Raw genomic sequence first — 15,681 nt, 5'->3', positions numbered from 1 at the left:
ACTATCTGGCTTATATATATATAGTAACGAGGTAAAGACGAAGACAGACGACATGAAAAACACACTGAACTCACCATGGGGGGACCATGTCTTCGCCCACCTCCCATTTCCTGTGTGTCTGTTTTATGAATAAAAGAAGAAGAAAAAACAGTTAGTCAGTCAGTCAACGTTACAGAACAAACACACTGACAATCAAACAGCTCAAACGATTCAAGGTCTTCCCAGCGAAAGGAGAAGCTAGAGATGATTCCCTTTTGTTACTGTTTAACCAGGAACGAAGCCATTCATGTAGTGAAAACACTGACCCCAGTAATGGAAATACCAGGTAGACAGATACCTGGAAACACATCCAGTCATAGCAGGACATCCTATAGTAATACCAGGTAGACAGATAGCAGGATATCCTACAGTAATACCAGGTAGACAGAAAGCAGGATATCCTATAGTAATACCAGGTAGACAGATAGCAGGATATCCTACAGTAATACCAGGTAGACAGAAAGCAGGATATCCTATAGTAATACCAGGTAGACAGATAGCAGGATATCCTATAGTAATACCAGGTAGACAGATAGCAGGATATCCTGAAGAAATACCAGGTAGACAGATAGCAGGATATCCTGAAGAAATACCAGGAAGACAGATAGCAGGATATCCTGAAGAAATACCAGGTAGACAGATAGCAGGATATCCTGAAGAAATACCAGGTAGACAGATAGCAGGATATCCTGAAGAAATACCAGGTAGACAGATAGCAGGATATCCTGAAGAAATACCAGGTAGACAGATAGCAGGATATCCTGAAGAAATACCAGGAAGACAGATAGCAGGATATCCTGAAGAAATACCAGGTAGACAGATACCTGGAAGCACAGCTATAGTATCTATCCATGTATCTTTTAGTTATTGATTCATTATTACCTAAAGTGCTGTCGCCACTGTCGTCAAGATGGGGAATGTCCCCTCTCTGTCTCCGCTGCTGACGATCCCTGTGTCTCCTCCGGTACTGGAACTCTGCATACTCCTGTAGGGTCAGTCACATGACACACCGTGACGTCACAGGTCACAGGTCGTAGCTAGATATTCAAAACTACAACAGTTAGCTAGATATTCAGACCGACAACAGTTAGCTAGATATTCAGACTGACAACAGTTAGCTAGATATTCAGACCGACAACAGTTAGCTAGATATTCAGACCGACAACAGTTAGCTAGATATTCAGAACTAGATATTCAGACCGACAACAGTTAGCTAGATATTCAGAACGACAACAGTTAGCTAGATATTCAGAACTAGATATTCAGACCTACAACAGTTAGTTAGATATTCAGACCGACAACAGTTAGCTAGATATTCAGAACTAGATATTCAGACCTACAACAGTTAGCTAGATATTCAGAACTAGATATTCAGACCGACAACAGTTAGCTAGATATTCAGAACGACAACAGTTAGCTAGATATTCAGACCTACAACAGTTAGCTAGATATTCAGACCGACAACAGTTAGCTAGATATTCAGACCGACAACAGTTAGCTAGATATTCAGACCGACAACAGTTAGCTAGATATTCAGAACTAGATATTCAGACCTACAACAGTTAACTAGATATTCAGAACTACAACAGTTAGTTAGATATTCAGACCGACAACAGTTAGCTAGATATTCAGAACTAGATATTCAGACCTACAACAGTTAGCTAGATATTCAGAACTAGATATTCAGACCGACAACAGTTAGCTAGATATTCAGAACGACAACAGTTAGCTAGATATTCAGACCGACAACAGTTAGCTAGATATTCAGACCGACAACAGTTAGCTAGATATTCAGACCGACAACAGTTAGCTAGATATTCAGACCTACAACAGTTAGCTAGATATTCAGACCTACAACAGTTAGCTAGATATTCAGACCGACAACAGTTAGCTAGATATTCAGACCTACAACAGTTAGCTAGATATTCAGACCTACAACAGTTAGCTAGATATTCAGACCGACAACAGTTAGCTAGATATTCAGACCTACAACAGTTAGCTAGATATTCAGACCTACAACAGTTAGCTAGATATTCAGACCGACAACAGTTAGCTAGATATTCAGAACTAGATATTCAGACCGACAACAGTTAGCTAGATATTCAGAACTAGATATTCAGACCTACAACAGTTAGCTAGATATTCAGAACTACAACAGTTAGCTAGATATTCAGAACTACAACAGTTAGCTAGATATTCAGAACTAGATATTCAGACCTACAACAGTTAGCTAGATATTTACTTACCTCAGGAGATGCAAAGCCCAAATACTCCCAGTCCCACGTTCCACCTCCAAAACTAGAAATACGAGAAGTACACCGTAATAACATGTATTCTGTTATGTTATTAAAACACTTCAATTAGTGGAGAGAGAGAGAGAACACAACAACTGCACAAGAAAACAGTCTGAGTGAAACCACATTGGGGGATGACCTGTATCTGCAATTGATTGAATTAGGGATTTAAAGGGTTTGTAAGGGGTCAGGGGTCACACCTGCGTCTAGGGGCCTCTGGGGAGTCGCTGGGGGCCACCCCCCGGGCGACGGAGGCCAGGAACTCCTGTCTCTTCTGCTGCACCAAACAGGCCGCTCGGATGATCTTATGACGGGGAGTTCGGAGGTAAGGACGGTTGACTTTCTGAGCTAGGTCCTCTGTCACCATCTCCAAGTCAGTCTACACACAGACAGGAAGAGGCAAGACAAAAAGGTTACAAACTGTAGAGGACAAAAGTATCTCTTAGCTGTATAGTTTTAAACCATGAGGAAGCAGGGCAGGCCCTCTTCAATCTGCCGCCAGAGGCGGACGCCTAATCCTGCCTAATGAACGGGCCAGCCGTGTGAGGAAGTCATTAACGAAGAGAGTAAAAAGGGTTCCTCACAACAAGATCTGTCGGTTTTAAAACCTCAGTGTTTGAGAGGAAGTCGGTTTTAAAACCTCAGTGTTTTAAAACCTCAGTGTTTGAGAGGAAGTCGTTTTTAAAACCTCAGTGTTTGAGAGGAAGTCGTTTTAAAACCTCAGTGTTTTAAAACCTCAGTGTTTGAGAGGAAGTCGTTTTTAAAACCTCAGTGTTTGAGAGGAAGTCGTTTTTAAAACCTCAGTGTTTGAGAGGAAGTCGTTTTTAAAACCTCAGTGTTTGAGAGGAAGTCGTTTTTAAAACCTCAGTGTTTGAGAGGAAGTCGGTTTTAAAACCTCAGTGTTTGAGAGGAAGTCGGTTTTAAAACCTCAGTGTTTGAGAGGAAGTCGTTTTTTAAACCTCAGTGTTTGAGAGGAAGTCGTTTTAAAACCTCAGTGTTTGAGAGGAAGTCGTTTTTAAAACCTCAGTGTTTGAGAGGAAGTCGTTTTTAAAACCTCAGTGTTTGAGAGGAAGTCGTTTTTAAAACCTCAGTGTTTGAGAGGAAGTCGGTTTTAAAACCTCAGTGTTTGAGAGGAAGTCGGTTTTAAAACCTCAGTGTTTGAGAGGAAGTCGTTTTTTAAACCTCAGTGTTTGAGAGGAAGTCGTTTTTTAAACCTCAGTGTTTGAGAGGAAGTCGGTTTTAAAACCTCAGTGTTTGAGAGGAAGTCGTTTTTAAAACCTCAGTGTTTGAGAGGAAGTCGTTTTTAAAACCTCAGTGTTTGAGAGGAAGTCGTTTTTAAAACCTCAGTGTTTGAGAGGAAGTCGTTTTTAAAACCTCAGTGTTTGAGAGGAAGTCGTTTTTAAAACCTCAGTGTTTGAGAGGAAGTCGTTTTTAAAACCTCAGTGTTTGAGAGGAAGTCGTTTTTAAAACCTCAGTGTTTGAGAGGAAGTCGTTTTTAAAAACCTCAGTGTTTGAGAGGAAGTCGTTTTTAAAACCTCAGTGTTTGAGAGGAAGTCGTTTTTAAAACCTCAGTGTTTGAGAGGAAGTCGGTTTTAAAACCTCAGTGTTTGAGAGGAAGTCGGTTTTAAAACCTCAGTGTTTGAGAGGAAGTCGGTTTTAAAACCTCAGCGTTTGAGAGGAAGTCGGTTTTAAAACCTCAGCGTTTGAGAGGAAGTCGGTTTTAAAACCTCAGCGTTTGAGAGGAAGTCGGTTTTAAAACCTCAGCGTTTGAGAGGAAGTCGGTTTTAAAACCTCAGCGTTTGAGAGGAAGTCGGTTTTAAAACCTCAGCGTTTGAGAGGAAGTCGGTTTTAAAACCTCAGCGTTTGAGAGGAAGTCGGTTTTAAAACCTCAGCGTTTGAGAGGAAGTCGGTTTTAAAACCTCAGCGTTTGAGAGGAAGTCGGTTTTAAAACCTCAGCGTTTGAGAGGAAGTCGGTTTTAAAACCTCAGCGTTTGAGAGGAAGTCGGTTTTAAAACCTCAGCGTTTGAGAGGAAGTCGGTTTTAAAACCTAAGCGTTTGAGAGGAAGTCGGTTTTAAAACCTCAGCGTTTGAGAGGAAGTCGGTTTTAAAACCTCAGCGTTTGAGAGGAAGTCGGTTTTAAAACCTCAGCGTTTGAGAGGAAGTCGGTTTTAAAACCTCAGCGTTTGAGAGGAAGTCGGTTTTAAAACCTCAGCGTTTGAGAGGAAGTCGGTTTTAAAACCTCAGCGTTTGAGAGGAAGTCGGTTTTAAAACCTCAGCGTTTGAGAGGAAGTCGGTTTTAAAACCTCAGCGTTTGAGAGGAAGTCGGTTTTAAAACCTCAGCGTTTGAGAGGAAGTCGGTTTTAAAACCTCAGCGTTTGAGAGGAAGTCGGTTTTAAAACCTCAGCGTTTGAGAGGAAGTCGGTTTTAAAACCTCAGCGTTTGAGAGGAAGTCGGTTTTAAAACCTCAGTGTTTAAGAGGAAGTCGGTTTTAAAACCTCAGTGTTTGAGAGGAAGTCGTTTTAAAACCTCAGTGTTTGAGAGGAAGTCGTTTTAAAACCTCAGTGTTTAAGAGGAAGTCGGTTTTAAAACCTCAGTGTTTGAGAGGAAGTCGTTTTAAAACCTCAGTGTGTGAGAGGAAGTCGGTTTTAAAACCTCAGTGTGTGAGAGGAAGTCGGTTTTAAAACCTCAGTGTTTGAGAGGAAGTCGTTTTAAAACCTCAGTGTTTGAGAGGAAGTCGGTTTTAAAACCTCAGTGTTTAAGATGAAGTCGTTTTAAAACCTCAGTGTTTAAGAGGAAGTCAGTTTAAAACCTCAGTGTTTAAGAGGAAGTCGGTTTTAGACAAGACATTTCAGATGTTTTATACGATCCTTTCTCTAAGATCCGTCCGTACCTGCATTAGTTCAAAAATTTCTTTCTTGGTGGATTTGATCTCCAGGAAGAAGCCGTAGGGGTAAGAGCACTTGAGTATACGGCGTGTCTTCAACAGCTCCAGTACCGCATCTTCAATGAACGTAGTGTCAGGTGGGCCTCCGTCTCCTGAGAGAGAAGAGATCACGGATCAGGATTACTCCCTCTCTCATACACGCCAACTCATCATATCACATTCAGAAGAGAGAGAGAGAGAGAGAAGAAGAAAAGGTGATAGATTTCAAGTACTTTAGAGTATTAATACATCTCCACTGTATGATTGCAGTCTGCGTGTTGGTCTATTTATGTGAAATGGCTGTCTGCAAAAACAACTGGAAAAAAACGATGAAAAACATTGACATGACGAATATCCACATACTTCCACTCAAGGCTCTGCTCAGCTGTTCCATCTTGTCTTTGGCGGTCTTCAACAGGCGCTGCTCCAGCTAGATAGAAGGACAGTCAAGGTCAGGTCGCACTACAGGACTTCCTAAAGCTACATGACAGTTAGACAAACCCACCTCTGCTCTACTTACCTGGACAGGGTGTCAGGTCCCACTACAGGACTTCCTAAAGCTACATGACAGTTAGACAAACCCAGCTCTGCCCTACTTACCTGGACAGAGTATCAGGTCCCACTACAGGACTTCCTAAAGCTACATGACAGTTAAACCCACCTCTGCCCTACTTACCTGGACAGGGTGTCAGGTCCCACTACAGGACTTCCTAAAGCTACATGACAGTTAGACAAACCCAGCTCTGCTCTACTTACCTGGACAGAGAGTCAGGTCCCACTACAGGACTTCCTAAAGCTACATGACAGTTAGACAAACCCACCTCTGCTCTACTTACCTGGACAGGGTGTCAGGTCCCACTACAGGACTTCCTAAAGCTACATGACAGTTAGACAAACCCACCTCTGCCCTACTTACCTGGACAGGGTGTCAGGTCCCCACTACAGGACTTCCTAAAGCTACATGACAGACAAACCCACCTCTGCTCTACTTACCTGGACAGAGTATCAGGTCCCACTACAGGACTTCCTAAAGCTACATGACAGTTAAACCCACCTCTGCCCTACTTACCTGGACAGAGTATCAGGTCCCACTACAGGACTTCCTAAAGCTACATGACAGTTAAACCCACCTCTGCTCTACTTACCTGGACAGGGTGTCAGGTCCCCACTACAGGACTTCCTAAAGCTACATGACAGTTAAACCCACCTCTACTCTACTTACCTGGACAGAGTGTCAGGTCCCACTACAGGACTTCCTAAAGCTACATGACAGTTAAACCCACCTCTGCTCTACTTACCTGGACAGAGTGTCAGGTCCCACTACAGGACTTCCTAAAGCTACATGACAGTTAGACAAACCCACCTCTGCTCTACTTACCTGGACAGAGTGTCAGGTCCCACTACAGGACTTCCTAAAGCTACATGACAGTTAGAGAAACCCACCTCTGCCCTACTTACCTGGACAGGGTGTCAGGTCCCACTACAGGACTTCCTAAAGCTACATGACAGACAAACCCACCTCTGCTCTACTTACCTGGACAGGGTGTCAGGTCCCACTACAGGACTTCCTAAAGCTACATGACAGTTAGACAAACCCACCTCTGCTCTACTTACCTGGACAGGGTGTCAGGTCCCACTACAGGACTTCCTAAAGCTACATGACAGTTAAACCCACCTCTGCTCTACTTACCTGGACAGGGTGTCAGGTCCCACTACAGGACTTCCTAAAGCTACATGACAGTTAGACAAACCCACCTCTGCTCTACTTACCTGGACAGGGTGTCAGGTCCCACTACAGGACTTCCTAAAGCTACATGACAGTTAAACCCAGCTCTGCCCTACTTACCTGGACAGAGTGTCAGGTCCCACTACAGGACTTCCTAAAGCTACATGACAGTTAAACCCACCTCTGCCCTACTTACCTGGACAGGGTGTCAGGTCCCACTACAGGACTTCCTAAAGCTACATGACAGTTAGACAAACCCACCTCTGCTCTACTTACCTGGACAGGGTGTCAGGTCCCACTACAGGACTTCCTAAAGCTACATGACAGTTAAACCCACCTCTGCCCTACTTACCTGGACAGGGTGTCAGGTCCAACTACGGACTTCCTAAAGCTACATGACAGTTAGACAAACCCACCTCTGCCCTACTTACCTGGACAGGGTGTCAGGTCCCCACTACAGGACTTCCTAAAGCTACATGACAGTTAGACAAACCCACCTCTGCCCTACTTACCTGGACAGGGTGTCAGGTCCCACTACAGGACTTCCTAAAGCTACATGACAGTTAGACAAACCCACCTCTGCCCTACTTACCTGGACAGGGTGTCAGGTCCCCACTACAGGACTTCCTAAAGCTACATGACAGTTAGACAAACCCACCTCTGCCCTACTTACCTGGACAGGGTGTCAGGTCCCCACTACAGGACTTCCTAAAGCTACATGACAGTTAGACAAACCCAGCTCTGCTCTACTTACCTGGACAGAGTGTCAGGTCCCACTACAGGACTTCCTAAAGCTACATGACAGTTAAACCCACCTCTGCCCTACTTACCTGGACAGGGTGTCAGGTCCCACTACAGGACTTCCTAAAGCTACATGACAGACAAACCCACCTCTGCCCTACTTACCTGGACAGGGTGTCAGGTCCCACTACAGGACTTCCTAAAGCTACATGACAGTTAGACAAACCCACCTCTGCTCTACTTACCTGGACAGGGTGTCAGGTCCCACTACAGGACTTCCTAAAGCTACATGACAGTTAAACCCACCTCTGCCCTACTTACCTGGACAGAGTATCAGGTCCCACTACAGGACTTCCTAAAGCTACATGATAGTTAAACCCACCTCTGCTCTACTTACCTGGACAGGGTGTCAGGTCCCACTACAGGACTTACTAAAGCTACATGACAGTTAGACAAACCCACCTCTGCCCTACTTACCTGGACAGGGTGTCAGGTCCCACTACAGGACTTCCTAAAGCTACATGACAGTTAAACCCACCTCTGCCCTACTTACCTGGACAGGGTGTCAGGTCCCACTACGGACTTCCTAAAGCTACATGACAGTTAGACAAACCCACCTCTGCCCTACTTACCTGGACAGGGTGTCAGGTCCCCACTACAGGACTTCCTAAAGCTACATGACAGTTAGACAAACCCACCTCTGCCCTACTTACCTGGACAGGGTGTCAGGTCCCACTACAGGACTTCCTAAAGCTACATGACAGTTAGACAAACCCACCTCTGCCCTACTTACCTGGACAGGGTGTCAGGTCCCCACTACAGGACTTCCTAAAGCTACATGACAGTTAGACAAACCCACCTCTGCCCTACTTACCTGGACAGGGTGTCAGGTCCCCACTACAGGACTTCCTAAAGCTACATGACAGTTAGACAAACCCACCTCTGCCCTACTTACCTGGACAGGGTGTCAGGTCCCCACTACAGGACTTCCTAAAGCTACATGACAGTTAGACAAACCCAGCTCTGCTCTACTTACCTGGACAGAGTGTCAGGTCCCACTACAGGACTTCCTAAAGCTACATGACAGTTAAACCCACCTCTGCCCTACTTACCTGGACAGGGTGTCAGGTCCCACTACAGGACTTCCTAAAGCTACATGACAGACAAACCCACCTCTGCCCTACTTACCTGGACAGGGTGTCAGGTCCCACTACAGGACTTCCTAAAGCTACATGACAGTTAGACAAACCCACCTCTGCTCTACTTACCTGGACAGGGTGTCAGGTCCCACTACAGGACTTCCTAAAGCTACATGACAGTTAAACCCACCTCTGCCCTACTTACCTGGACAGAGTATCAGGTCCCACTACAGGACTTCCTAAAGCTACATGACAGTTAAACCCACCTCTGCTCTACTTACCTGGACAGGGTGTCAGGTCCCACTACAGGACTTACTAAAGCTACATGACAGTTAGACAAACCCACCTCTGCCCTACTTACCTGGACAGGGTGTCAGGTCCCACTACAGGACTTCCTAAAGCTACATGACAGACAAACCCACCTCTGTCCTACTTACCTGGACAGGGTGTCAGGTCCCACTACAGGACTTCCTTATACAAACTGACAGAAGTTATAAAAATATCGCCTTTTACCTGGTAGCTGTGTTCATGGTTCTGGTAGAGGTCCAGTTCTTACCTGGTAGCTGTGTTCATGGTTCTGGTAGAGGTCCAGTTCTTACCTGGTAGCTGTGTTCATGGTTCTGGTCCAGTTCTTACCTGGTAGCTGTGTTCATGGTTCTGGTAGAGGTCCAGTTCTTACCTGGTAGCTGTGTTCATGGTTCTGGTAGAGGTCCAGTTCTTACCTGGTAGCTGTGTTCATGGTTCTGGTAGAGGTCCAGTTCTTACCTGGTAGCTGTGTTCATGGTTCTGGTAGAGGTCCAGTTCTTACCTGGTAGCTGTGTTCATGGTTCTGGTAGAGGTCCAGTTCTTACCTGGTAGCTGTGTTCATGGTTCTGGTAGTGGTCCAGTTCTTACCTGGTAGCTGTGTTCATGGTTCTGGTAGAGGTCCAGTTCTTACCTGGTAGCTGTGTTCATGGTTCTGGTAGAGGTCCAGTTCTTACCTGGTAGCTGTGTTCATGGTTCTGGTAGAGGTCCAGTTCTTACCTGGTAGCTGTGTTCATGGTTCTGGTCCAGTTCTTACCTGGTAGCTGTGTTCATGGTTCTGGTCCAGTTCTTACCTGGTAGCTGTGTTCATGGTTCTGGTAGAGGTCCAGTTCTTACCTGGTAGCTGTGTTCATGGTTCTGGTAGAGGTCCAGTTCTTACCTGGTAGCTGTGTTCATGGTTCTGGTAGTGGTCCAGTTCTTACCTGGTAGCTGTGTTCATGGTTCTGGTCCAGTTCTTACCTGGTAGCTGTGTTCGTGGTTCTGGTAGAGGTCCAGTTCTTACCTGGTAGCTGTGTTCATGGTTCTGGTCCAGTTCTTACCTGGTAGCTGTGTTCATGGTTCTGGTAGAGGTCCAGTTCTTACCTGGTAGCTGTGTTCATGGTTCTGGTCCAGTTCTTACCTGGTAGCTGTGTTCATGGTTCTGGTAGAGGTCCAGTTCTTACCTGGTAGCTGTGTTCATGGTTCTGGTAGAGGTCCAGTTCTTACCTGGTAGCTGTGTTCATGGTTCTGGTAGAGGTCCAGTTCTTACCTGGTAGCTGTGTTCATGGTTCTGGTAGAGGTCCAGTTCTTACCTGGTAGCTGTGTTCATGGTTCTGGTAGAGGTCCAGTTCTTACCTGGTAGCTGTGTTCATGGTTCTGGTAGTGGTCCAGTTCTTACCTGGTAGCTGTGTTCATGGTTCTGGTAGAGGTCCAGTTCTTACCTGGTAGCTGTGTTCATGGTTCTGGTAGAGGTCCAGTTCTTACCTGGTAGCTGTGTTCATGGTTCTGGTAGAGGTCCAGTTCTTACCTGGTAGCTGTGTTCATGGTTCTGGTCCAGTTCTTACCTGGTAGCTGTGTTCATGGTTCTGGTCCAGTTCTTACCTGGTAGCTGTGTTCATGGTTCTGGTCCAGTTCTTACCTGGTAGCTGTGTTCATGGTTCTGGTAGAGGTCCAGTTCTTACCTGGTAGCTGTGTTCATGGTTCTGGTAGAGGTCCAGTTCTTACCTGGTAGCTGTGTTCATGGTTCTGGTAGTGGTCCAGTTCTTACCTGGTAGCTGTGTTCATGGTTCTGGTCCAGTTCTTACCTGGTAGCTGTGTTCGTGGTTCTGGTAGAGGTCCAGTTCTTACCTGGTAGCTGTGTTCATGGTTCTGGTCCAGTTCTTACCTGGTAGCTGTGTTCATGGTTCTGGTAGAGGTCCAGTTCTTACCTGGTAGCTGTGTTCATGGTTCTGGTCCAGTTCTTACCTGGTAGCTGTGTTCATGGTTCTGGTCCAGTTCTTACCTGGTAGCTGTGTTCATGGTTCTGGTTCTGGTCCAGTTCTTACCTGGTAGCTGTGTTAATGGTTCTGGTCCAGTTCTTACCTGGTAGCTGTGTTCATGGTTCTGGTAGAGGTCCAGTTCTTACCTGGTAGCTGTGTTCATGGTTCTGGTTCAGTTCTTACCTGGTAGCTGTGTTCATGGTTCTGGTCCAGTTCTTACCTGGTAGCTGTGTTCATGGTTCTGGTAGAGGTCCAGTTCTTACCTGGTAGCTGTGTTCATGGTTCTGGTTCTGGTCCAGTTCTTACCTGGTAGCTGTGTTCATGGTTCTTGAAGCGGGTGTAGTAGTGCATAAAGCGGTCCAGTTCCTGGAAGCCCTTATGCTTCTTCTCAGCCTGCAATGACAAGAAGACAAGACAGACAGTGTCACCTCTCTAAACTCAGTATCCTGATAGTTCCCTGTCAGACAGTGTTACCTCTGGTCTCTAAACTCAGTATCCTGATAGTTCCCTGTCAGACAGTGTTACCTCTAGTCTCTAAACTCAGTATCCTGATAGTTCCCTGTCAGACAGTGTTACCTCTAGTCTCTAAACTCAGTATCCTGATAGTTCCCTGTCAGACAGTGTTACCTCTGGTCTCTAAACTCAGTATCCTGATAGTTCCCTGTCAGACAGTGTTACCTCTAAACTCAGTATCCTGATAGTTCCCTGTCAGACAGTGTTATCTCTGGTCTCTAAACTCAGTATCCTGATAGTTCCCTGTCAGACAGTGTTATCTCTGGTCTCTAAACTCAGTATCCTGATAGTTCCCTGTCAGACAGTGTTTCCTCTGGTCTCTAAACTCAGTATCCTGATAGTTCCCTGTCAGACAGTGTTACCTCTCTAAACTCAGTATCCTGATAGTTCCCTGTCAGACAGTGTTACCTCTGGTCTCTAAACTCAGTATCCTGATAGTTCCCTGTCAGACAGTGTTACCTCTCTAAACTCAGTATCCTGATAGTTCCCTGTCAGACAGTGTTACCTCTGGTCTCTAAACTCAGTATCCTGATAGTTCCCTGTCAGACAGTGTTACCTCTCTAAACTCAGTATCCTGATAGTTCCCTGTCAGACAGTGTTACCTCTGGTCTCTAAACTCAGTATCCTGATAGTTCCCTGTCAGACAGTGTTACCTCTCTAAACTCAGTATCCTGATAGTTCCCTGTCAGACAGTGTTACCTCTGGTCTCTAAACTCAGTATCCTGATAGTTCCCTGTCAGACAGTGTTACCTCTAGTCTCTAAACTCAGTATCCTGATAGTTCCCTGTCAGACAGTGTTACCTCTAGTCTCTAAACTCAGTATCCTGATAGTTCCCTGTCAGACAGTGTTACCTCTGGTCTCTAAACTCAGTATCCTGATAGTTCCCTGTCAGACAGTGTTACCTCTAGTCTCTAAACTCAGTATCCTGATAGTTCCCTGTCAGACAGTGTTACCTCTAGTCTCTAAACTCAGTATCCTGATAGTTCCCTGTCAGACAGTGTTACCTCTGGTCTCTAAACTCAGTATCCTGATAGTTCCCTGTCAGACAGTGTTACCTCTGGTCTCTAAACTCAGTATCCTGATAGTTCCCTGTCAGACAGTGTTACCTCTGGTCTCTAAACTCAGTATCCTGATAGTTCCCTGTCAGACAGTGTTACCTCTGGTCTCTAAACTCAGTATCCTGATAGTTCCCTGTCAGACAGTGTTACCTCTAGTCTCTAAACTCAGTATCCTGATAGTTCCCTGTCAGACAGTGTTACCTCTCTAAACTCAGTATCCTGATAGTTCCCTGTCAGACAGTGTTACCTCTGGTCTCTAAACTCAGTATCCTGATAGTTCCCTGTCAGACAGCGTTACCTCTAGTCTCTAAACTCAGTATCCTGATAGTTCCCTGTCAGACAGTGTTACCTCTGGTCTCTAAACTCAGTATCCTGATAGTTCCCTGTCAGACAGGGTTACCTCTAGTCTCTAAACTCAGTATCCTGATAGTTCCCTGTCAGACAGTGTTACCTCTCTAAACTCAGTATCCTGATAGTTCCCTGTCAGACAGTGTTACCTCTGGTCTCTAAACTCAGTATCCTGATAGTTCCCTGTCAGACAGTGTTACCTCTCTAAACTCAGTATCCTGATAGTTCCCTGTCAGACAGTGTTACCTCTAGTCTCTAAACTCAGTATCCTGATAGTTCCCTGTCAGACAGTGTTACCTCTGGTCTCTAAACTCAGTATCCTGATAGTTCCCTGTCAGACAGTGTTACCTCTCTAAACTCAGTATCCTGATAGTTCCCTGTCAGACAGTGTTACCTCTAGTCTCTAAACTCAGTATCCTGATAGTTCCCTGTCAGACAGTGTTACCTCTGGTCTCTAAACTCAGTATCCTGATAGTTCCCTGTCAGACAGTGTTACCTCTGGTCTCTAAACTCAGTATCCTGATAGTTCCCTGTCAGACAGGGTTACCTCTGGTCTCTAAACTCAGTATCCTGATAGTTCCCTGTCAGACAGTGTTACCTCTAGTCTCTAAACTCAGTATCCTGATAGTTCCCTGTCAGACAGTGTTACCTCTCTAAACTCAGTATCCTGATAGTTCCCTGTCAGACAGTGTTACCTCTGGTCTCTAAACTCAGTATCCTGATAGTTCCCTGTCAGACAGTGTTACCTCTAGTCTCTAAACTCAGTATCCTGATAGTTCCCTGTCAGACAGTGTTACCTCTGGTCTCTAAACTCAGTATCCTGATAGTTCCCTGTCAGACAGTGTCACCTCTCTAAACTCAGTATCCTGATAGTTCCCTGTCAGACAGTGTTACCTCTCTAAACTCAGTATCCTGATAGTTCCCTGTCAGACAGTGTTACCTCTAGTCTCTAAACTCAGTATCCTGATAGTTCCCTGTCAGACAGTGTTACCTCTAGTCTCTAAACTCAGTATCCTGATAGTTCCCTGTCAGACAGTGTTACCTCTAGTCTCTAAACTCAGTATCCTGATAGTTCCCTGTCAGACAGTGTTACCTCTGGTCTCTAAACTCAGTATCCTGATAGTTCCCTGTCAGACAGTGTTACCTCTAAACTCAGTATCCTGATAGTTCCCTGTCAGACAGTGTTACCTCTCTAAACTCAGTATCCTGATAGTTCCCTGTCAGACTGTGTTACCTCTAGTCTCTAAACTCAGTATCCTGATAGTTCCCTGTCAGACTGTGTTACCTCTAGTCCAGAGTTGGGTAAACTACGGCCCGCGAGCCCATTTAATCACTCCACCGTCTAAAACTAGATAGAAAGTATGAAGAAATTATAACAGACCTATATATTTATATAAATTATAAAGTACCTATATATTTATATAAATTATAACAGACCTATATATTTATATAAATTATAACGGACTGATATATTTATATAGATTATAACGGACCTATATATATATATATATATATAAATTATAACGGACTGATATATTTATATAAATTATAACGTACCTATATATTTATATAAATTATAACGGACCTATATATTTATATAAATTATAACGGACCTATATATTTATATAAATTATAACGGACTGATATATTTATATAAATTACAACGGACCTATATATTTATAAAAATTATAACGGACAAAAATATTTATATAAATTATAACGGCCCTATATATATTATATTTCCCCACCCCGCTCTAGCCTCCAGACTCCCGATGTGGCCCTCCAGACAAAACGTTTCCCCACCCCCGCTCTAGCCTCCAGACTCCCGATGTGGCCATCCAGACAAAACGTTTCCCCACCCCGCTCTAGCCTCCAGACTCCCGATGTGGCCATCCAGACAAAACGTTTCCCCACCCCCGCTCTAGCCTCCAGACTCCCGATGTGGCCATCCAGACAAAACGTTTCCCCACCCCGCTCTAGTCTCCAGACTCACAGTGTGTCCCAAATGGCATCATAATCCCTATATAGTGCACTACTTTTAACCAGAGCCTATGGGGAATAGGTGATAGGGGGTGTGGATTCAGCCAGCCACAGTGTGCTCTGCCAGCAATGACAATACAACAGATTCTAATTGCCTCCAGTCTCTCCTCTCTCCCTGGCCTCCAGTCTCTCCTCTCTCCCTGGCCTCCAGTCTCTCCTCTCTCCCTGGCCTCCAGTCTCTCCTCTCTCCCTGGCCTCCAGTCTCTCCTCTCTCCCTGGCCTCCAGTCTCTCCTCTCTCCCTGGCCTCCAGTCTCTCCTCTCTCCCTGGCCTCCAGTCTCTCCTCTCTCCCTGGCCTCCAGTCTCTCCTCTCTCCCTGGCCTCCAGTCTCTCCTCTCTCCCTGGCCTCCAGTCTCTCCTCTCTCCCTGGCCTCCAGTCTCTCCTCTCTCCCTGGCCTCCAGTCTCTCCTCTCTCCCTGGCCTCCAGTCTCTCATCTCTCCCTGGCCTCCAGTCTCTCATCTCTCCCTGGCCTCCAGTCTCTCATCTCTCCCTGGCCTCCAGTCTCTCATCTCTCCCTGGCAGGGCAGGTCTTGGTGAGTGGAGTACAGGAATATAACACAGGACAAAGGTGTACTGCAGAAGTACAATAACACATGTT

At 45.3% G+C, this 15,681-nt stretch overlaps 1 protein-coding gene across 3 annotated transcripts in view; it reads right to left on the bottom strand.

Moving 5' to 3' along the window:
• The window catches only part of LOC129837349 (ankyrin repeat and IBR domain-containing protein 1-like), a gene marked incomplete in the record, with an annotated part of 82,677 nt that overhangs the window by 9,184 nt on the left and 57,812 nt on the right, over nt 1-15,681 (bottom strand). For all 3 annotated transcript variants that reach the window (XM_055903446.1, XM_055903445.1, XM_055903447.1), the window contains 7 exon segments: nt 75-118; nt 922-1,024; nt 2,286-2,337; nt 2,534-2,712; nt 5,224-5,369; nt 5,620-5,686; nt 11,430-11,516. In XM_055903446.1, the coding sequence (XP_055759421.1) occupies nt 75-118; nt 922-1,024; nt 2,286-2,337; nt 2,534-2,712; nt 5,224-5,369; nt 5,620-5,686; nt 11,430-11,516 (678 nt within the window).

The sequence above is a fragment of the Salvelinus fontinalis genome, chromosome 38, assembly GCF_029448725.1.
Source record: "Salvelinus fontinalis isolate EN_2023a chromosome 38, ASM2944872v1, whole genome shotgun sequence".
Taxonomy (NCBI): Eukaryota; Metazoa; Chordata; class Actinopteri; order Salmoniformes; family Salmonidae; genus Salvelinus; species Salvelinus fontinalis.
This window is presented reverse-complemented; position numbering and strand designations above follow the sequence as displayed.